General features: G+C 43.3%; 2 protein-coding genes across 5 annotated transcripts in view; one reads left to right on the top strand and one right to left on the bottom strand.

Moving 5' to 3' along the window:
• Positions 1-1,503: 1,503 nt before the first annotated feature.
• Positions 1,504-6,650, bottom strand: LOC135398779 (inositol hexakisphosphate kinase 1-like). Of its 3 annotated transcripts, none has more exons than XM_064630225.1 (8): positions 6,480-6,650; positions 6,010-6,135; positions 5,822-5,948; positions 5,439-5,583; positions 5,196-5,371; positions 4,953-5,128; positions 3,873-4,040; positions 1,504-2,759 (listed from the first exon to the last, which is right to left on the bottom strand). In XM_064630225.1, the coding sequence occupies exons 2-8, from the start codon at positions 6,067-6,069 to the stop codon at positions 2,487-2,489; spliced, it is 1,125 nt and encodes a 374-aa protein (XP_064486295.1). In that variant the 5' UTR covers positions 6,070-6,135; positions 6,480-6,650; the 3' UTR covers positions 1,504-2,486. The 3 variants fall into 3 exon arrangements, with proteins under 3 accessions (XP_064486295.1, XP_064486297.1, XP_064486296.1); XM_064630227.1 differs by having other exon boundaries at positions 6,010-6,131; XM_064630226.1 differs by lacking the exon at positions 6,480-6,650 and having other exon boundaries at positions 6,010-6,473.
• Positions 6,651-7,008: 358 nt separating this feature from the next.
• The window catches only part of LOC135398774 (neuronal acetylcholine receptor subunit beta-4-like), a 67,000-nt gene continuing 50,732 nt past the window's right edge, over positions 7,009-23,276 (top strand). The window contains exons 1-3 of one of the 2 annotated variants that reach the window (XM_064630216.1): positions 7,009-7,294; positions 12,117-12,308; positions 14,773-14,857. In XM_064630216.1, the coding sequence (XP_064486286.1) occupies positions 7,202-7,294; positions 12,117-12,308; positions 14,773-14,857 (370 nt within the window). In that variant the 5' untranslated portion in view covers positions 7,009-7,201. The remainder of the gene's footprint in view (positions 7,295-12,116; positions 12,309-14,772; positions 14,858-23,276) is intronic. The other variant, XM_064630217.1, reaches the window with a different exon arrangement.

Below are 23,276 nucleotides of genomic sequence, written 5' to 3'. Positions count from 1 at the left end.
ACGAGGGATATCGTTATACGCGATATCGCTATCCGCGGGTTTTACTATGAAAAACATACTCTTATCAGGTCACGTGGTGTATTGAATAATGCATTTCTTACTCGCGTATGAATGATTAAAAATTTTCTAAACGCATTGTACACATTGCAATGACAATGATAATATTTTTGTCGAAGAAAGCATGCCTAGATAAACAAATAAACACTAAAAAAAAGGACAGGGAATTATGAGGCTGTGTGAATAATTGGATAACTGACACGGGAGAGCTGCGCCATTATAGATTGTCATCGATTTTTTTAATAACTAAAACGTACTCAAAAAGAGGATATGAGTTACTGATACAAGGTATGCACACGAAAACCTATTTAATATTTTCGAGATAAAAAAAAGTATCTAGATACAGGTACCCAGATACTTTTACTCAGTTACCGAGATACATATGCATTTTATACATATTTTCATAATCATACTTTGTATTTGTAACTAGTTACTCTTTCAGTAACTTGTAGCCTCCTGTTCAGTGCTTTTTAGATACTTAAAAAAAACCACAGTCACAGACAATATTCATGAACAGGTGGCATAGCAGCAAATGGGTACACGTAAAGGGATGCTATTTTATTTCGTGCGTCATTGTTTACTTTACTGTTTATTTGCTTTTCTAGTCACTCCTTTGTCAAAACATTGTCATGACTCATCACTGACATGTACCTAGAATATTTAGACAATTTCCAAGATGGAGGAGAGTAAGTACAAAAGTACCGAGTGCTTTTCTTAGGAAGTATCAGGGTGTCTTTTCCGTGGGGTATTTGTAATTGTAACTCAGACATATTTTAAAAGAAAATTTACCGACCCTACACTTTAGCCACATCCAACCTGTGGCCCAGATTTTTGTCGCGTTATTCCTGTGGCAAAGGACTGTTGTTTTGATCCCGCATACTACTTAAGGGCTACAAAGGACGAAGAAGGTGTCACTAGCTTAGTGGCTTTCGGAAAGAATGTTACGATAATCTAGTCCGGCTCGATGACCTATTCCACATTTGGTAGTGTCCACGTTACTCGGTACAACAAAGCCACAAGGGCTAATATGATAATATTTTCACCAGATTTCCTTACGTTCAAAAATCTACCGAACAATTCTTCCTCATAATAAAAACGCTTCCCTGCATTTTCGGATAGCCCAATCTATGTTGCAATACATATGCCTAAACAGCATTTCGCCCTTATATTCCAACAACTGAACTGTGTGTTCCTACCGTATTCCTTTTTCCTGCCATATTTCTCCCGACTTGAAAATGTACAGTATATTTAGGGATATTTTGCACTAAACCATTTCATGGTTTCCATACAACCGCATCTTCCATACAATATTCTACATTTAGCGCATCACTCCCGCGCAGGTATGTACACATTTAGTATGCAACCTCTCGTGATACCCTTCACAATCTGTACTATGTTTGCGAACAAAACGCTGAAACTCATAGGCTATGCAATGAAGAAATTGCGTCCACAAAAACACAACCTTTACTTTCCAGTTGCATACAAGACACCTCTATCACCGTCGCTTAATGCAGAACATTAAAACCTACCATGTGTCTATATCTATATATCGCAACATACAACCATAGTTTTGTCAGTGTCGCAGGTAGTATATATGAAGGCCACACAGTTTCACCTGACACTGCCGACTGATGCAGCTCTTACAGCTGATACTGGTGACTTGTATTTGCCGATGCACTCTTCTTACAATACAATATCTTTGGCATTAGTAGTAATTAGTAATGACTAAAGACTTCAGAGTAGATAATATTGCACGACTTGCATGGCCCTCAACAATATCTTCCTCTTGTAGGAAGCGAGCTTATAAACGGACTCGATGTTTCTGCGATAACTTCTGTACGGAGAAATAATTCCCTAAATATTCCCCGAATAATTCCCTAAATAATTGCTGTGGAAGGGCTACGAAGTATCATCAATGATACGCACAAAAGAAAATTTAGCGTTAATAGGAAAATTAGTAGAGGTAAAAACACTTTCGTAAAATCTCCAATATTACGATCAATAAATTGATGCGTTGGTACATATCACAGTTGCCATTGCAGTTCATAGACATTGTTGTATGAGTAGAAAACAGGTCCTGACATATTATAAATATGTTATAACACCTTTGCAAAGAAATATTCGTGTTTGCTTCGGAGGATCTTACGGGTGCAAATGTTCATATAGTACAGCCTCTTAGGTTACGTAATTTTCTTCCCGTTTATTATTATTTTGTCATATCCTCACGATAGCATATTGTGTGAACATAAGCAAAGTGATCTTGCTTACGGTTTGATTAGAGACCTTCCACAGACCTTATATCCCGAGCATCTAAGTTGTTCTCTACAACTGTGACCTTGCAGTTTTCGGGTGGCAGTCAGTATTTACCGAAACAACACGCGGTGATGACAAAAGTGGCGCCACCTATTACACTCTGTACCGTGCATAGTTCAACAGTTGTCCGCCTTCAGGACGTGCAGCTGGTCCATGAGGCTACGTAGACCGAACAGGTACCCGTTGTCTGGTCCGTCGTTCTTTGGACTATACACTGTGTGAGCGAAGTCAATCATGCGTACATTAACACAAGCAGTTCGTCTTCGTACGTTCCATTCCCTTGAGTCACTGTTGCACTTGTCGTTGGAGTTACCGTCGGGGACTTGGCCCTCGTAGAGGATGAGCAGAGAGCTCGTGTAAAAACGGAACCCGTCCAATTCTTCTACAGCCTAGAATGGTTTTGTTGAGAAGTTCGTGAACCAGCGCAAAAGACCATTTTACTTATCGCTTATACTTGGGTTGCAATGGTGCAACCTACTTGGGCAAAATTACTCAGGGGACTATAAATTGGTGCAGCAAATTAGGAAAAATAACGTGTATTTGTGCATAAAATTTACGTGTAAAGCAACCAAATTTCTGTTCCGAGTCTGGGGAAAATAACAATTTATCGTGTAAACTAAGCGAAGTCACTTGCACAGTATCACTCACTTGTACGTGTGAATAAAACATGTATCATTTACAGTCGCCGTACGATTTTTCGGACTCTGCGGTGATCGCGCAAACGTCCGAATAATCGAGCAGTCCGAAAAAACGAATTTTGCTTCAAAACTTTATTAAGCACTACATAGGCACATACATAAGCACTAGTAAGCACTAGTGGGCTGGAAAAATTTGTCAATGTTTTCCTAACGCACCTCAAGCTCTCCTGATAACATCAGCTTCTATTTCTCGAAGCGACATTTCGTCACTGTACAGTGACAGGGGCACCGCCGTCATCAAGTCGGCTTCACCTAACGCATGCGTGCTTTAGGTGAAGCTCGCTTTACAGCGCTGTCGCGCGACTCGTGGGCTGACAGCACGTGCTGGGCCTTTTGAATCAAGGGGTTGGCCAAAAAACAAAGACACAAAAGTGTCTACATCATCTACTCAGGGGAATGGAAAATGAACAATCGTTGCCTATTTTTTTTTTCCATAATATTTTAGTTGGTTGATTTCTTTTGATTACGAATTTCGGATGATACCAATATAATCCGTCTCCCCAAGAGAGAAATTCGCTGGTTGAGCAAACAGAGTCCGAAATATCGAGCGACGGGGCCGCACGGCGGCATCCGAAATTTTTGACGTTCTTATACATCAACTCTATGGGACCCGCGGCCGTTCCGCGAATGAGTGCGAATAATCGAGCGTGTCCGAAAAATCGGTCGGCGACTGTATTACATAACGTAGAAACATTAGGATAACAACAGAACAGGCCAATACAAGACACACGTTGAGGTAAATACCGTGTTTCAACCCCAATTGCCAAAATGACCTCACAATGACGGCTCAGCAACTGTGCCTACCTTGTACAACGCTCGTAGTTTTTCCAGAAGAGGTGCAAGGACGTCGGAACGGAAGCAAACACCGTCGTGAAGGAAATGGTACAACGTCTGGCGGAAGCCGTCTACGTTGAGGGATCGGCCAAAGTACCGGTTGTGGCACTTGTAGTAGCCCAAATTCTGTTGGTATACCTGCGGAAAGGAATAGTCATGTTGGCTTTCAACAGTTTAACCTCTCTATGCGACGAGGGGATAAGTTGAAATCTTCAAACTGAGAAAGCTTCGAGTGAAAGTTTGGTAACGTGTCTACAGCTAGTATTCCTCGAATGACGCCGATGAAATGAAATGAAAAAATATGTGTCGCTCAACATTACTGGGTGATGTCATTTGTAGTCCATTAAAAGATGGTGAGGACAATAATAATGGATTTTTAAAATTTCTTTCAAGTTTGAAGTTGAGCATGCTTAAGGAGACGTAGAGCAAAGTTACAAAAAAAGTGGCAACCCCTCGTTGTCCCCTTTCTGTAACTTTGCTCTACATCTCCTTAAAGTGGGACTCCGCAACAAAATCACCACAAAGGTTGAGATATATACCATCCGTAATCTTTGGGACGTCAGGAACGTGTGTACGAAATATCTCGGTCCAAAACTGCGCAGATTTTAATCAAACAAATTATTATGAAGCGAGAGGGTGCTGAAAGCAACACACTGCTCACATCATCTGACAAGCGAGAAAGAGTGCAGGCTTGGAAGCAGACGACAATGCTGGATGACGTCGTGGAATCCGGACGAACCGTCGTAGTATGGAGCTCCATTTTCTGCTATTCGATTTGCTACTGTCATCATTTACCAATTTATTTACTCGCACAAAATGAACGCGAATGTTTTTTTTTCCTTTCTAATCCTTCCAAAGTCTCCCTTTAAAGGCCGGTATTTCCCTCCTCGCCCTGGTCTTTTGCAACAGAATCGCGAAGAATGATACGACACTGTAGTTTCGAAATCGACTGGAACAGACGCGACCGTCCCTTTAAACATGCTTAACCAACCAGCCCAACTGTCCGCATCGAGTTTCAAGTTCAAGTTTTTAAGGACATTTCTCCGTCACCTGCATTCCAGCGACTCTGAGCCCTAAAGTGCTCGAAGTAGTGGAAGCCACTTTGGCCTCGAGACTCTTGCGCTTCTCTTCAGTGGCGTCGTCTGGGTGCTGACGCGTCCCCATTTTCAGGTCCAGGATGCAGGGAAATGCGTAACAGGCAGTCAAGTTCTCCAACAATATGAACTCTACATCGGATAAGACAAAGAGAATGTCAAGTTTTCAATCCCGGTCGTTCAAAATGCACAAACGCACCCTTGGGGTTCCCAGAGGATGACAAGAACTTCTGCACCTGCAGGTTGTGACAGCGGACGATCCAGGGGTTGTGCGTCGTCAGCGCGTCGGGCTTGCCGTCCTCGTCCTCGAACAACTGCGCGCCTTCTTTGAGGACTGGTTCTATCTCCACGCTGCCAGCTTTCTGCCATCGCATCCTGATGACAACGTCCTCGTTAGTGAGGTCTCGTTACATACGTGCTTGCGCACGAAGGCACCTCGTACCTGTACTTGCATGCGCGTGCAAGGCTGTCTGTGCTCTTGATGGAATGACTAGATGCGCATCCATTCTTCAAGTGTTCGTACGAAGAGTGGGCCGTCAGGGTCAGGTACCCGTCTGCATCTTCCGACAGCGCCACCTCCACAACGCCTATCAATCGACGCTTCTTTTGAACCATTACATGAGTAAGACAGACACATGCTTCTTGACTCATTTTCGATGAATTAGGGCAGAACAAAACATTAGGATGTTATCCGAAATGTTATGAAAAAAAAAAAAAGAAGAACTGGTGGTGGTTCTGACGGGCTTCATATCCCGTCACGAGGTACTCGAATGGCTGCAGATAAAAGAAGAGAGCAGTGTTGTTTAGGAGAAACAAATCTCTGACCTTTGTATTGCGAAGTAAAAGGCTTGAGTATATCCGGAAGTGTCTCATAGAATGTGAGCTCCTGAGGGATGAGTGGTTTGCACAGTGTGTGTTCATCGAGACAGAGCATAGACGACCTGCCTCCAACCTGAAATGCATTGGCACGTTATTTCAATTTCATCCAATTTTTGCGGAGGTGTTTACTTCACCTGATGAATGTACGGTTCAAGAACTACGTGCTCATACCGCCCGCCGGAATCTGCTGCCATGAGTTATAACATTTAGGTTCGTAAAGATGGTTCTTTCTGGTAAGGAAGTGGCATTCTCGCAGCTACCTGCACCAAATGTTTCGGTGTGGGTGCGTTCGATCAGACACTTTTCAGATAGATCTCTTAAACTGTAGACTTGAGCCCGTCTTTATTTACGGGAAGGCCTTTATCTGATCAGACAGGAATCCGTATGAATGAAGATTCATTCTCGCCGCAAAATATCAGCCTCCGCCTTTTTGACAGTTTAAGTACATCTAGGTGCCTGATATGGCGGACCACTTATTCAGCGACAACTCAAGAATGTCGGTTCAACGTCCAGTTGATGAAAATAAGCAGTTTTTCACAATCGGGTAAACTTTCGGGCAAACAGAATAACAAGTAACTCTAGGGGCATTCCCGCTGGTGTGTACCTTTCACAGGTATTCTGAAAGTCAACAGCCTTCAATTACAAGATACCAATGGTATAAGTCGCACTGGTATTAAGGTGGTAAAGAAATTGTAAAATTGATGCCGCACTTCAAACCCCAAATCACACGACTGAAACACTGAAAGCTGAAAGCAATCGAGATTCAGTTCATTTTGTGCACGACAGAGGGCGAAGTTGAATTGGTAATCGATGTTTATTTCAAAAGTGCTGACAATTTTATGTCATATTTGATAAAAAAAACATCAGCCCGAAATGCTGAATGGCTATTACACCTATCGTGTCCAGCAGAACCTGATACTATACTGAAACTGACAGAATGTTAAAACTATATATCGAAACCAAAACTAAACATGCGCGTATCTGTTTTTGTGTTATGTATTTATGATGTAGATGTTCATTTATATCTCGAATATTGGCACTAAATGTAAACACATGACAAGCAACTATCATCTGTTGCATCACATGACTCCACTGAGGAGTATCATTTTCTTCATTTGCAAGAAAAGGCCCGATATCACGTCGCTATCAGTACCGGCGTCGGCAGTACAAGTGGTACAAGTCTGTGGTTGAGAGTACACGCTATGCCTCACAATGGCCGCGGAAGAAATCGAAGTTAGTGCCCCTCGGTCTGTGCATACGACCGGACAGCGATGAATTCGTATCAGTTGGCACTTTGAAACTTTGTTCCTTCCTCCTGAGGGAAGTATGAAAGAGAAGCCAAATTCCACCCGTACGTACGATGAGGACGGTTTCAGAAAACGTGCAGCCTGCTTATGTGTGCGGCGGGACGAAAGCGAGGTGAGCCAAGATCTCTTGAATTTCATCCGCAACGCACACCTTTATGTGTTGCTTTACTCCTCTACAGCATGCGGTGGTGCTTCGGGTCACGTACGCGGTGATTGCGTTGTTGTCTTCCGCTGTACTCGGTTTTAGTGCACTGCCCGTTAACTGATACTGCAAAAACCTTCGTACCCGAAGCTCATTCATTGAAACACGCAATCCAATAGGCTTTCTGTAAGTTATACACATTTACATCGCATGTTGTCTGCGTGATTTCGTGGAGATCATGTTATTGCGCAATGTGGATTCCCTACCTAAAATTAGCAACATATCGGCCGGCACCTTTCATCGAGTCGGTTTGCGCCGATGTATGACCCGTAGCTGGTGAAGGTCTTGCGGTTTATTTCAGTGGAACGGTCAGAAGGATGTTGCGTGTGCCACCTCTATACCACGCTGGTATGATGCCTTACAGGTTTTGATTCGGCCTAAGTCACCCGTGAACACGAAATGTTTTGCGCGGAAGAAAGTTGATTGGTCGGCAATCGCTGGATTTTCAAGCATTTCTTTTGCATCGTAAAACTCGAAAGAAGGGAAAAAGAGATGAAATTAAAATATCAAGGGCAGGAAATAGAAAACTTGGTCAACAGAGTTATGTTTAATACGTCAAAGCTAGTTCGAGCCGAAGTTCGCACCCTCAGGGCACTTATTACGTGAGGGTTGTGTCAACATGTCTGCGGCAGTGATAATAAATGATAGATAGGGTATCCTGTTTCGTGTGATGGCTGTGTTTTGTCTTATCAGGGATAACATGATGGTCTTTCAAATACACGTCCTTTGCAGTCATAACATATTCACCATTAGCGGGTTTCCTACATTCCAGCTGTTACAGATAGTACTCGAAATTCTCGAGTAATGTCTGTTGAAATAAGCAATCCTGAGCAACAGAGGATGATGAGGTTATAAAGGATGAACTATGTTAATTTGTCAGTATTGACAAAACTATCAAATAGAAACTACCGATTGTTTCATAGAAAATATTGGATTTAGTAGTGAGGCTGCTCATGGTGAAAGGTGGAATTTTTGCAAATTTTTAATGGGTGTCAATGCCAGAATAGTGGTTTTTGGAGAAATACAAAAATTATACCACTTCTCCAGAAGTTAGAAATTATAATGTTCTACCCACTCCGACAAAATTATCTGCTAAGGTAACATTCTAATTGACGATTTCTGGATGGAGCTTTTTAACTCGACAGAAAAAATAAAAATTTCAGTCTACCTTCACTCAAGGACAGTCAAATTTTTGTGTGGTATAGCAGCCTCGTTATATTCCATCCCGGAAAGACTGTCGTGCCTTGTGGACGAACTCGTTGAGTTTGCGGCCCGAGACTAGCATCTTATCGGGGCATGTTTACATTTGCATGTGACATGCACCATGTGGACTTCCACATCTAAAAGGGCAGGAATGCTATCAGATAATGGACTGTTTTTATGGGCTGCCTGATTTGCATGAGTCACAAACACTTGCAATTGCACGTTGTATGAAAGAAATGGACGACGAAGGAACGCATACAAAAAGTATTTGATATGCCATGTTAAGTACGCTTTTTTGTACTTCAATAATAATAATAATAATAATAATTTTATTTTTGGTTAGGTGCCCATAAACAACCCAAGGAGCGAGGAAATGGTGCACCAAAGGCAGAAAAAAAAAACCTATTATTTAAAAAAAAGTCCTCTCCAGTCGTCTTTTGGATAAAACCGGGATTTCTCTCGATATTTTTGTATAATATGGAATATCGAGCGGTGTGAGGAGGGCAGGCCCAAAATGTGTTTTGCCTTAGTTAGTGTCCCATTGAGTCTGTATTTTTTTTTTTCCCATTTTTCATACTTTCTGTGCTAAAGCAACTTCTTTCTCATTAGAGAATTTAATTAGCGAGAAAATCACGTAGGATACCTCTTCGTTTGAGGTTTGACCATAGGAACAAAAGTATTAGTATCTTAGCTGTGGTATCCGTAAACCGAGCAGCAACAACCTCAATATCATCGCTTCTTATCAGGAGGAACAAGGGGGAAAAGTGCTTCTCCTGCACGAAAGCTAGACCAAACAAGATCAAGAGTATTTTCGCACACATTCTGCAGTGTGTCTAGTTGAATAAGACCAAAGGTGGTGATAAGGTTGGGAAGATAACTAGCCTTTGACCTTGCTATGCCTGTGTAGCTTCATGAAATCAAGGGAGTGCCAAAATGTTCACTGTGGAGGGAAGTAACAGTTCCCACCCAGGGTTATTTCAACCTATACGACTTCATGATGCTGATAAAACCAAACCAATGATTAGTGACACATGGACAACAATGAGTACACATCGAGTACTTTAGGTTTGCTTCAAGAACATTAGTATGTTGTATTGTACATTACATATATTATGCCATATACATACATTACTTATGCACATACATATACCGGGTGTTTCAGCTAAATAATTCGCGAACGGGTGCACTGATCGACAAACTTTCTGTTTTACAAGTATCTGTCCGACACCACCTACAAGCTGCGCACCGTGTCAATGAGTGGGAGGTGCTCATTACTTAAATAAAAATTCGAATGAGTTTTATATAAAAAAAAACAACTTCTAAAGCAGGGAGCTGTCGGCATTAAAATGGGTTCTACCCCTTTTGGGACCTTGAGTGGACACCTTTTAGAGAAAAATGTGCCACTGAAGCGGGTCATTTGTTGCTGTAATTAATTGGTTTCGGTTTATATATTTTGTCGCGGCAGGCCTCAGCTATAACTCTGCACGTGTGTAGCGCTGGTATGGCAACGTTTGAGTTATAAACTTATAGTTAAGCTAGTACTGCACTGCTGTTATATAGTTCAATTAAAGCCAGGGGCTTGAAATTTCCAAGAAAATTGGTGCCAAAAGAAATGTTGCTGGAGGTGAAAAATTCAGCTTAAGATTGCGACAAATACTACATAGGACTGTCAGCTAATTAATTTTCGTGAACTACACAATAGTTCTGGTAACGCTACAGCGACGTTGCCATTACCTGAACCTGTCTTGTGCGGTTTTGATTGTGACATGTCAGTAGTGGGGCAAAGACTGAATCAAAATCACGTGACATACTGCGTGACCCATCTTGTCCCCTGTACCAACTGCTATCAAGAGCAATCTGATAAGGTCCTCAAGAGAAAGTGTCAGCTGACACATAAATGAAGGGTGTATGGAATATATCTGCTGCATGGGGATGACTGTTATCTCCTTTGGTTATGCCATTCCTCAGCGAAAAGGATAAGTTATAATAGGGTGACATACACAATGTATCACTGAGAAAATGTTGAACTGATACCCCTGTGTGCACAGGTACTTGAGTTGAAGTATTGGACTGTGTGTATTGGCACGGTGATGTTCATCAGTTGCTCTTGGGGTAGAGTATCGCCTGTGTCAGTGAAGCTGCGGAAATGAAGTTGTTGTTAGCGGAGAGTCTAACCAAATCTGAGCCGAAAACCGCTATTAACCGTTATTTTTTGCCGAACCGGAACTGGACCGAACCGAAAGAGTCGACGCCATCTTGGAGCTGAACCGGAACTGAACCGCTAAAAAAATACCGGTAACCGGTTCGAATAACGGTTCATACGGGACTAAGGGCGGAACTTTGCATGTTGTGCATGAAAATAAAAACTATGTTTCTTTTTCTCCTTTTTGCTTCTTTTATTAGCTTCGTAGCCTTCCTTTTGCTTGCTGAAAAGGTCGTGCCCTGCAGGGATGCTCTGGATTTTCTCAAGTCGCGAAATAACTTTATTTTAAGATGATGAATGGAGAATAATGAATGGGAAGTTATGACTGAAAACTGTTATGACTAATAATGTCTAAGCCATACGTAAGAACTAGGTATCAACGACAGTTTTGGGTAGCATTCGGGAAGAGACATATATTATAATGGTATACTAATCAACCTGACCTTAAAGGGTGTCCAACCTAACTGCAGAAATGATTGCTGACACATAGCACTGTCCAAGAAAAAAACTGACTCTGGTTCAAAGACCTCGGGTTCAGAATCGCACAATTCCAATCCAACTACCATGAAGCATCGTTTGCTGATTAGCGTATATTCGTGCCTCCTGACTGGTAATCAGTATACCAATATCAGTGACTTAAATGACTTAGGCTGAGGTAGCAGGCTTGGTTGACTGTTATATTCCTGCCGAGATTCCGCAAACAACCCGGTGAGTTAGTTAACCACCGCGACATGAGCCACTTTCTGGGGCAGTCAGCACAAACCGGTAATTCATGGTGACGCTGCTGTCGTAACCACTACTAACCTTGTCTTCCATTTCGCCGAACGACCGTCGACGTTTTCCTGTCTACTGTAACACAGCACTGTACCAGCACTGTAAGACACAAACGGAAGTGTGCTTTAACCTGCCCGTTGCGCTTCATTCCCACCCGTGGCCTCCTGAACCGGTTCTTGAACCGAACCGTTTGGCAAAAACTGGTTCGAATCATTATAGTTACCTCCTCGGAGCTGAACCGGTACTGAACCCTTACCGTCGAACCGAAAAACGTTTCTGTTCGACTCTCTGGTTGTTAGGGCCCCTCTGGAGAAGTGACATGTGCTTTTAAAATCACTTCTACATGCAACAAGTTACAGAATAAAAATATTAATGCGCAGTAATTAACATAGAGGAAGGAAGAAATATTGGGGACATGGTAGTGAGAGATATTTAAAATTTGGTTCAGAGAACCTATTACATCTGTTCCATCTCTGGGCACGTTATTGCCTCTGTTCATCACCAGGTGGTTGGCCTCACTCTCGTTGAACTTTTCTACCGTTCTTCCCTTAGCTTCTGCTTGTGTCGAGCAGCAGCGCCCCAGACCGCTGGATCGTTCCGGGAGGTGGACTGGAGCCCGAGGAAGAACCAAGTGCAGCCGCCATGCGAGAGGTCATGGAAGAGGCTGGTGTCCGCGGCCACCTTGGACGATTTGTCGGCACATTTGAGGTGGGGGGTTCTCCGCTCATCTCTAGTGCCCTGCAGGTGCTCTATTTCATTTGGTTTAACGTTTTTTACTCTTATTCTCTCGCAAAAACACAACCCTTCTATTTTTTTTTTTTTTGCAATTCACTTCGACCTTTCTCCACTTTTGTGCAGATTTGTGAACATTTTATTAAAGTTTGAAAGCGATAGATTTAAAGGTCCAACCAATGTGAGAAAGATGTATTTACAATGGCAAGAAGAGAAGATGATCGGAATAGTAATATGGCCGTATAAAGCCACACGTGTTCCAAAACGGAGATTCAGCTCTTTTTTGTGTGTGTATTCTGGAGGACGTTATCATCGCCATACCATATCCCTCTGAAGTTGCGTTGGTGAGTTAATGAGTCCGCTTGCTGATCCCCAGGGCTACGGGTTGCAGCTGTCAACGTTCACAGCTTTGTGGCAATGGTACACATTGCTTAGGCACACTCTTTGAGGAAATAGGTGCGATGTAATGGGATCTGGCACGCGTTAAAGGACCCCGAGGGCAAATTTAACCCACAGACTGATCACTGGGATGTCACTCGGGACTTTGCTTGTCTCGTAACACAAATTCATTCGCTATTATTTTTCTCTGGAGGTTTTTTAAAATATTATTATTATTATTTTAAACATAATGGTACAATGTCACACCTAGCCAATGAGGATCTAATACAGTTCAACTGGATCCAAATTTTCATTTCGTTTAGTTGATTGCAGGGAGCTACTAAAAGTGACACATATTAAAATTGTAATATATGTCTCACAAAGCTATTACTTTTTTTTAACAGTGTCTGCAGTGTCACATTAAAAACAGTGAGTGGCTTTCGATATGTGTGCATATGAAACTTTTCCTCTCAAGTGGGAAATAACCCAGGGGGTTTACGTTGTTGTAATTTTATACCAGTGTGTCCAAAAAAAAAAAGAGAAAAGAGCTGCTATCAGAGCCTTGGCATCCGTTTTATGTTACGTGCTGTCTTGTTGCTATGGCTTACATTACTAAAGGTTGGAGGCATTCTAAGAGGATACTAAAGGTTGGATATGTGAACATTTTAAGATTGTGGTGAATGTGCTGATACATCACTCAACTGTCGAGGTATATTTATTGATGCATTAAGCAGTAGTTAAAGGGGTTGCAACACCTTGCCCTAAGTAATCTCGATTGTTATTAGGCTGCTTCCACATGAACCTGCATTCAAGTTTCACAGCGAAGGGGGTTATAGAAGCGTAGAAAACCAGAAGCGCAAATGCCAAAACTCATTCATCTCTGACATGACTGCAGTCATCTACACCACAGTGGGTCACCTGCTTCTGACCATCAATGAGAATGTCTCATGTTTGAGCTTGATGTGTACGTGCATTCAAGGGTTAATACTTACAAAAATTGTTCTTTTTCCCTCAATACACTGGCATGCAGTCCAGTGCGTGCAACCAGAACAACTTCATTTCGATGATGTTGATTGGGTTGTGTGTGATGTAATGTGATGTGCATCAGTCAGAGTCACAACCCCTCAGTACTCTGAATGGCAACATGCATTCCATTTCGATGAACACTTCGTATGGGGTACTGGAAGTGTCTTTTTTTTCTATACATGTACACTAGAACTGATTAGCTGATATCTCTTTGTGTTAATGCTTTTTGTTGAAACTGGCACAGAAGTTTTAGGACAGGTGTCACAGCTTGTAATATGTTCAACCCTGTTGCTCTCAATGTTTTTGTTATTATTCAGTTTGTTACGTTATCATTCCTTTTGAGCAAATGTTACATGAAATTGAGCGGATCAAGGATTTTTCTGAGGGGGAGTTCAGCGTAAGGAAATGACGCTGGTAGGGGTACTAGAAGCAGGCATATAAGTTGGCAGTGGCTTTGGCACAATTGTGATCATACTCCAAATCTCCACACTGTGAAACAAGACTGGCAACGACAAAAACTAAATTATTTTTGTCTTTCTGTATACATAGTGCTACTCCAAATCAAGCATATTGTATATGGAAAGAGTACATAAAAGTGATGCTACAGCGCTGATGAACGGACGTGTGGAGATTGCCAGGCATTTTCCTGCAAGCTACAGGCAGAAGAGCATCAGCTTTGCCTGCAAGTGACACTTCCAATGAGTTGGACACACATTTTCTGCCGTAGGAGCGCTTATTACCTCGCGTCAGATCCATTTCAGAACTTGGAGACATTGAAATTGAAGGAGGGGTGTGGACACCCAGAACCTACCTCTAAATCCGCCCCTGCTGAAATGGCGGCATTTGACTTTTCTGCAAGCATGTAAAGCTAGGAATAGTATCATCCTCACCTGCTATGGTCAGAGACAAGAAGTAGCGTTTTAATTTGGGCAGAACCTATAAAAAATTGAGCACTATCACTGTTATTTTGTAGCATTCGGGGCTTATGCCACAGTGCTTGCCATGCCACACAATTTTTTGTTGTGATTATTTTTGTTTCTAAACCTCCCATTTGCATGTTTCTCTTTTTTAGAACCTGGAAAGGAAGCATCGCACCATGGTATTCATATTGGAAGTCACGGAAGAGCTTGAAGAGTGGGAAGATTCGAAAAGCATAGGTGAGATTTTGCCCTATCATGCCATAGCACTCGCCATTATTGTTTCATATTTTGCTTGCAGTATTACGGTATTCGACCACATAACTAACACACTTTTTATCTAAACATGATGCACGGCGGAGGGGATACACCAATTACAGTCGCCAACCAACTTTTCGGACTTCTAGGAGCCACAAAATCGGTCAAAATTCTTAGTAATCGACATATATCCACTTTATTTCAGGTCTTCTCACATACCATTCGAAGTGACCCACAAAAGTATCTATGAAGATTGACCAAATGCCGGGAAAACCATAGGTCGAGAAGTTACCCGTCAAAAAGAACTCGTTACGAGTTAAGTTACCGGGCGCAAAATGTAACTAAGTTAATAACGAAGTTCTTCAGCCTGAAATGTAACTCGCAGTTACGGAGTTACTTAAAAAAAGAAACTAGTTACTTCCAAGTTGTTTCGTACACAAAATAGCACCACACAGGTGCTGGACGCGCGTGAGCAGTTGAGTTCGACTTTGAGTTGCCTGCGGAGGAGTGCAGCACGCTTAGATCGTTTTTGTTTATGTCCAATAATTCTAAAGCTTTGCATTTTAGTCCCTGTGGGCGCACAATGGTTCAGCTTCGTTTCAATTGCAGCGGTTCTTACTTCCTGAATGGAATACTGTAACTGATTGAATATCTCGTTTTATGGCCTAAAATGCGACGGAAAAACCTGAGAGAAAGCAAGAAAATAAGTGGACGCGAGTGAAAAGCGAATTAAAAATAACTTGGAACTTAGCTTAAGTTACTTTGGCAAAGTTACCCGAAAAAGAAACGAGTTCCTCTGAAAGTTACCAAGGTACAAAAGTACCGAGTTAAGTTACACGTTACAAAAAAATAACTTGGTAACAGTATAGAAAAAAATAAGAATAGAAAAAAAAAGAGCCCACAAAGGGCTCATGTCTCTTTGGTGTTGTGATGTATAGCGTACTGATCCAAAGTGAGCGTGTCCTCAGTAACGGTGTCCCGACGAGCGGGCTGAATGCGGGCACAAAACGTGGGGTAGATGAAGGGTACATTCCAAAAACAGAACCGCATCGCCTGCGACGGTGGCGACACTGCCCATTGACCCTCCTCATGAAGTCCCCTCACTATTAAAAAAGAAGTGCTTGGGGGACGGAGCGTCTCCTAGTACCGTAATTTCACGCGTATAAGCCGCACCGCAGATAAGCCGCAGGACGCGTTTTTAGGAACGTTTTGAAAATTTTCTGGCAGATAAGCCGCATTCGGAGATAAGCCGCGGGCAATACGAGACGACTGATTTAAATGACAAAGGAGACCATAGAGAAGGCCATAAACCCTGTGGTCCATAGTGTACAACAAAGGAGGTCATCTCTAGAGTTCTACCAAGATCGGATTGTGCCCTTGTTGGGCGTTTTTTATGGATTGATGGGTCAGTGGTCTTCCAGAAAACGTGAATAACTGTCACCACTTTCGTTAAAGTTGCTTGGGGGAATGCACCAGGAAGATTAATCTACTCGAATGTGGACCCGTCCCTGTTACGCACTGTTCGTGCATCGGCAGGGCAGTGCTGTTCCAGAGACACTGTAGGCCCGGCCCTTTCGTTAAAACTGGCGTATGGGAAAAATGCCAGGAAAAAATAGTCATCAGATAAGCCGCACCGGTGGATAAGCCGCAGAGCCCCCGTGAGAAAAAAAAATCGCGCATAAGCCGCGGCTAATACGCGTGAAATTACGGTAGTACACAATTTTCGAACCGGGATGTTGGAACAAGACGAAATGGGAACCGAATGTCGGACTGTAAGGAGCATCCTGTAGGTTCTTGTGATGTGATAGTCGGACTAGAAGATAATCGACAGTACCTGGTTGACGCTGCAGTTGAGTACTGTATTTCCACGATTGTAATGCCAAACATTCAAAGACTAACTAGTTTCTGATTAAACCGTACATATAAAAACATTGAAGGTCGAACACCACACACCTCATAAAAACATGTTGTACGGAATATGCATACCTGATGAAACTTTCAGTTGACACAGTCCCAGGTCCTTGACATACCCTGAAAACACTTGCGTCCATTAAAGGGGCACTAAAATGCCACCGCAAGTTCACTTCAAATTACGTTGCACCAGAGCGTCGAACCTAAACGTTTTTCGGTTTGTTTCGGGTTCGGCTAAAAAGGTTTGGTTCCGGCTCAGCTCCGGAGTTCACGTATATCGGTTCAGTTAACCAGTTCAGAGGCTGTAAACCGGTTTGAGGTTGTAATATGCTACAAAATTATCGGTAGCCACTAAAAATGATACAAGATCTTTTGGTTACGCTTTTTATGTATTTATTTCTGTTTTCCGACCAACAGGACCCCCTTTCAACCCCTCCCCGAGCAATGTGCCGCCAGCCTAGGCAAGCAGACCGCTTGAATCCTTAATCTTAAATTAAATCTTGAATCTTAAAACTAGATTCACTGCAAAACAGTTTTTACCGCAATCTGAAATAACTCAGGAAGCTAATGTAGAAAGCCACATGCAACAAGCGTGTCTGAAACTTAACGAACGCAACAACCAAAGACCTATAGTCACATGGCAATGTAACTAGAACCACTGTAGCTAGTCACCTTACACTGAGCTTGTTAATCGTTTTCTCTGAAATTCCGTTGCATTTCTAATGCGCTAGTGATTTGTAAGCGCATACTGTATTTTGAGAAGGGAGTACACGCAAGATTGCACAATAAATAGGATTATAACCTAAGGTAACTTGCGTAAACAGATATTACTTGAACCACTGATACCGACCGAATTGAAGGAAATACAAACGAGCAGATATTTTCCCTTTTAGGTCCAAAGCAAGGTAAGCATTGGATGTGTGATTTTGTAATGCCTGTGTGGCGATAAGTACGGTCCATCATAGCAGACATATAAAAGTTTTATAAGGGTATTTAAGAGATGACAAACAAGGATGTGTGGGCAGGGGTAATATTATTGCCTTAGTACATTGTGGATACAACATTTTGTGTGATTGTGCAGTTACACTGTACATAAAAAAATGGGGGTCTGGTTCTAGCTTGAGTCATCAAGATGTCATGGGTGGTGTCACAGGTTATGTTTGTTCATAGGTACAAAAGTAAGTCGTGACAGGTGCAAGCAGGCACCTACCATACTTTCTAGTATCATGTGACAAACATAACACATCACTGCACGAAGCCCAAACCAGTTTTCGTGTCAAAACATACGCTTGAAATTTCTAGCCATTTTTTACGAGTGGCAAGCCACGAAATATAGAAGGGCTTCATAGCACCTCTCTTCATGGCCATTGGACTACTTGAACAACGAGGTATTGAATCTCATTAAGCACACCTCAAGTGTAGTGTCTGCATTAAAGGAGCATTAAAGTAGTATCCAACATGGCCAAAAGCTGCTGCTATCTTGTATAGCAGTGTGTGAAAAGCATTCCGATAAAATATTTCTGCTCAAAGTTTTTTTCACTGCGGTGCAACCTAGTTTAGAAAATGGCTTCAACGGAGAGAACTTGGAGCGCTGGAACCCCTCTAGTGTGACGTTTGTGAGAGAGAGCCCTCTCGTTCATTTCGGAAGCCATAGCAGATGCTCCGCACTGAATGATATCGCTAACGGGTGGTTGCCGATGCCACCTCGATCATGTGATCCCAAATCCAAAGATGGGGGCATCCCTCCTTCACATGGTGACGTGTCCCAGCACCCATCACGTGTCTATCGTGAAGGTGAAGGAGGGTGTTTCGCACACGGGAGATTGGGGGGGGCCGTTGTAAGCATAGCGAGCTCGCTACGGTTGAACTGATTGTGCGAAAACAGTTTTCAGTTACCCAACGTTCCATACCGCCCAGAAACGGAAAAAAGTTGTCCACCTCTAGACTTATTCAACTTTGCTGCCATCTGATATATCAAGCTCTTTAATTTTTTGTTTACGAGGTCAAAGACACTGCATTTGACCTTACGCAGTGTGAGTAGGAACAGTCTATGGAAGCACATTGAATCGAATGGAAGCCCTTCCGATTACTGTGTCGGGCATTTGGCCTCGTGTGGCACGAGTGTAGAAGAGTCTCCGTGCCGTTCCTTAAAAGTGTACACCTTGCGTACAGAAACACTGTGTCCCCAGAATTGCAGCCAGAATTGCAACGCGTGGCTTTAACACAAGGTCCCGTTGAACGCAGGTCGCAAGCGGAAGTGGTTCACCGTGGAAGAGGCGCTCAGAGTGTTGGCAGTGTCCAAGCCTGTACAGTGTAATTATGTCAAGCTGCTCATGAAAAACGACAAGGTGCCATGACCACAATGGCAACTGTAGTGTTTCCCCACCCCTCCTCCTCCTCCTCCTCCTCCTCCACCCCCACATTTGTTCTCCTTGCAGGGAGCGACACGAAATATCGTCACCCTGTGCTGACAATGTCTGCCAGCTGTGTATATATACTTACATTGCCTATATTACTGTTAAACAGACAATGACATTTGGATTATGTATTGAAAGGTCTCTGCACTGCCCGCACCTGGCTATTTTAGAAACACGAATTAGACACTCACCAAAAGCCGCGTCGTACGGCAGTTAAATCGGACATTACGTACGCCCTATAAGTGCAGGTCGTGATCCCTGAGCAGAGCGGCGTCGTTATGTTGCTGCGATACTAGCTTTAAAGAAGTGCTAGCAGTGAACGTGAGGCTTGTTGTGCCGCATGTTGACTAAGAGGTCAGCAGCCTTACAAGGGTAGGACACTCTCTTGCAAAGTGGCTGATCCAATGCCATGTCACTTGTGTCAAAGGTTGAGGATACTGTAGGATCAGTTTTCCATGGTCTTAGCTTTTGTAAGGCCTTTCATCTGTCACAATCCCATGTGATGGGGGATTTCTATCGTAAAATGGGACAGAGCAACTTTTGCAGGCTGGAATAATCTAAGATTTAGTTGTTTTCTCATCAATACCTACTAGAAACCTCTGGTTCCATGCAGGGCTAGCTTGCATCACGGATTGTGCTCAACATGGACTGTGCTCAACATGCCTCATGTCCAACCATGTAAGAGCAAAGCAGCCAAGAAGCCTGTCCCGTTAGTGTTACATCGAGAGTACAGCCTATTTCTCTGCACAGAAATACTCACAATAAAGTGTGCGATGAAGAAGTCTTACAGGTTGCAAAGCCGGAAAAAGACTGGAGTGTTCTGGAGAAAATAACATCCAAAAGGGGAAAGCAAAATTAATTACCATTTATTACGTTAATTAATTATTACATTTAGAATTATCCTATGCTTATCCTATGATGCATAGTATGCAAAAAAACATTTTAAATTATATTTTGTTCTGGGTGCCATGAAAACAACTCGCATGTTTGTGAGCAGCTGTGATAGCTGGATATTTTGTTGTTTATGTGCAACATAACGCGTGTCTTAATGTTATAGCCAGAAATCTTTTTTAGCCGGAAGATCCCCACTGCGGAACGCGCCTTTCCTTCAACTAGTCAGTAAGGTTAGGTTAGTTCGCTTTCTACAAACGAAGTCTCCCTGGCTAATTTGTCTCCTTGTCCTGGAGAGAAACGTAAAAATGTCACTGACCATACAATCCAACCATTATGTTTGTAAACGTGAATGTATGTACATGCGAGACTTTTTGAACACTATACGTATATATATACATATACAAAAAAGAATGTGCTTTCTACATTGACACTTGGTAGGAATTAAGGAAAGTAATGTGCCTATTCTGCGTTCAGTGCAGAGTGAAATTTCCACGTAGAGTCCTGACAAAAATCTTAAATTCACGTACGGAGGAATGAAACATCCTTGGCAGTGTGGCACGCCGATGTGCGTGTGCGACGAACCACATTTGAAATTTTTGAAACTGGGGTTCCAGAAAACTCAAAAGAAAACTCAAACTCAGGAGTTCAGCTGTCTCACACCTGCCCTTTGACTGAAGTAGTCTTTTGGGCAGAACGCCCTGCAAGGCGTACCCCCCTCCGAGGGGTTACTTGTCATCATTTTGCGTCGTCCATTGTTTCCAGTGTTCCTTTTACGAAGGCGTCTTGCTGAAGGCACTTGGTGGACTGCAACTTCTGAACAGATTACCTCAGAGCTTTGCAGGAGATGCAGAAACGATTCCAAACGATTTCCTTGTACCCTGACACAGACACCTCGAAACAGAAAGAGATTTCTTTTTTCTTTTTGTTTACAGGAAAACAGCGAGAGATTTGCAACCTCCTCGTAGGATGAGATCGCTTTCATTTTACACGCAGTTCTGGTCAAGCTTTGTATAGTGAATGCTTCTTTTTTTTTGTGTGCGTGCGAAGCTGTAATCATAAGGTATAGAAAAAAACTTGCTAGTTCGTGTATTCCTTTTGGTCACTACTTAACTTCTCTGAATGTATTTTGCCAATGGACTTTAATAGTGCGCTCTTCATTTTTTACTTTCACTGCTGTAAGACTTCCGTTCATGTTCCTACACATCAGCACCGCGAGATTGTCTGCCCCGTTTTCCTGCATCATGTGCAGTGGCACATTAAAGGGGTGCTGAAGTAGCAATTGAAAGGCTCTGGACTTCATTTCTGTAAGGTTATTTTTGAGCATCTTAATAAAACTGTGCAAATCAGTACACTGTGCATGTTTATTGTGCTAAAAATGTCACAGGTGGATGGAAGGTACGTCCGAATTATGTACAGTGCTAACTGGGAGCTATTTCTGAGCACTGTGTGCCAGCAGACAACTTAGAGCATCACAATGCTCAGTGGTGTCACTCGGGAGGGGTCAGTCTGCACCAGGTGACGCGACGGAATGGGGAGCCGTGCCGCACAAGTACTGCCACTTCTCCATTTCTCTGCTGTGCGATGACGCCAAAAACAATGTGAGGAGCCCTCGCAAGTATGTGTTTTTTTTTTTTTTCTGCTTGTTGTACGATATTTTGATCTATCATGTATAAGGCCCCGTTTTCTGCTGCGGCAAATTCAAAATTCTGCGGCACCGGCTTGTAAATTCCGCAATTTTCCGCGCCAAGGAGTGAGCGACTGCTTGAAATGGGAAACAACGCTTTATTTTCTTGGATAATGTGGGAATAAATAATATTTTGTCAAATTACAAATTCAAAGTCTTCTTGTGGCTTAGCATTACATGATATTTTGTGTTCTCCTCTGACAGAGAATGCAGTCTGTCGCCTACAATCATTTTATACCTGCTGAAAGATCTGATGGAATGTCCCAGCGGGCAGTAGCGGTCGTGGCCTCACGCTAGGACGGTGCCGGTAGAACTGGCTGGCAGGGGCAGTAGCGCGTGCCAGCACAGGCACGTCTTCGTCGTCGTCCACGGGCCGCCACATCACTCCCCCCCCCCCTCAGACGCGGAGCGGTGTAAATCTAGCGGTTGAGGTCCGCGTCGATACGTGAAGAGGAGGAAGATGGCGACACGTGGAACAGGGACGGCTGGCCTTGCGTCTGGTGCTGAGTTGACAGAAGTGGCGGCATGAATGGTGCGGACAAGGACTGGCCGGGAGGGTTCCAGGGGTGGGCCGAAGTGGAGAGTATGCAGAGAGGGCGGCGACAAGACCGCGACCGGTTGGTGAGCAGTGAGCTCCTGATGTTGTTGCCAAGGAGAGTGCCGGGGAGGACCACCACGAAGCACGGGGAGACCGGGAGTACAACTCAAAGGCCCCCATACGGGGTCCCTGGTGGTACGTTGGTCCCGGTGCCTCTTGAGCGCCATTGGATGAGCTGCCAGCACCCTGTATGGATGCCTGGTGGGAAGGCAAGGCGGGCAGGGTTCTTGGGACTGGCATGACGATGAGGATGGGGCCGTGCAGTCGCCTGCGGCGTACCGCGACCGGTATGGGAGCGTGATGCTCGGGAAGGTGCCGCTGGTAAAAGCCCTAGGAGTGCCATCGCGAAGCGTGTGGCGACGTGACTCAGAGTGCGTGACCATGGCGAAATGAGCAGAAAGATGGGCCAACCATGGTGTTGAGATGGAGTACGTTGAATGAGCCCGCGGTGAATTGATGTCGTCGCCTAGCGGTTCCTCGGGAGAACGATGCTCCCTTATCTTAGGTCGCATTTTCTCTTTTCTTTTAATCTTTTTTGAGAACGCAAGAGCTCCTTCACCCTCTCACATTGGGAGTGAAGGGAGAAGCGTCTCTGGAGATCGGCAATGAACAAAATAAAGAGAAAAAAAAGGTGCTCCTTCGAGAGAGTTGGCTCTGAAAACGTCTATGGTACCAGGTGACCGAAGGAACCAGATGTTCTCATTGCGACAAATTCGTAGCTCTCCTAATTAAAAAGTTAATTATTGAAAGTTAATTAAGACATTGCCTTAGGCGTTTGCTGCTACCCTCCTAAGGAGTGCCCTTCAGCATATGCTATATTGCAGTTGATTTCATCTCGAAAAAAATGATATATATATATATATATTTTTTTTATCTGTTCGCATTTAGCTCCGACAA

The sequence above is a fragment of the Ornithodoros turicata genome, chromosome 6 (genome assembly GCF_037126465.1).
Source record: "Ornithodoros turicata isolate Travis chromosome 6, ASM3712646v1, whole genome shotgun sequence".
Lineage (NCBI taxonomy): Eukaryota > Metazoa > Arthropoda > Arachnida > Ixodida > Argasidae > Ornithodoros > Ornithodoros turicata.
The sequence above is the reverse complement of the archived record's forward strand: the minus strand, read 5'-3'. Positions and strand labels throughout refer to the sequence as shown.

What these genes read in the sequence shown, in the direction of transcription:
- LOC135398779 (XM_064630225.1), bottom strand. Translation starts at nt 6,069, where the DNA reads ATGGCAGCAGATTCCGGCGGGCGGTATGAGCACGTAGTTCTTGAACCG. An exon ending in TTTTACTTCGCAATACAAAG is followed by an intron (nt 5,584 to 5,821) that starts GTCAGAGATTTG and finishes GTCGATTGATAG; the next exon opens with GCGTTGTGGAGGTGGCGCTG. An exon ending in TCAGAGTCGCTGGAATGCAG is followed by an intron (nt 4,041 to 4,952) that starts GTGACGGAGAAA and finishes TCCTTTCCGCAG; the next exon opens with GTATACCAACAGAATTTGGG.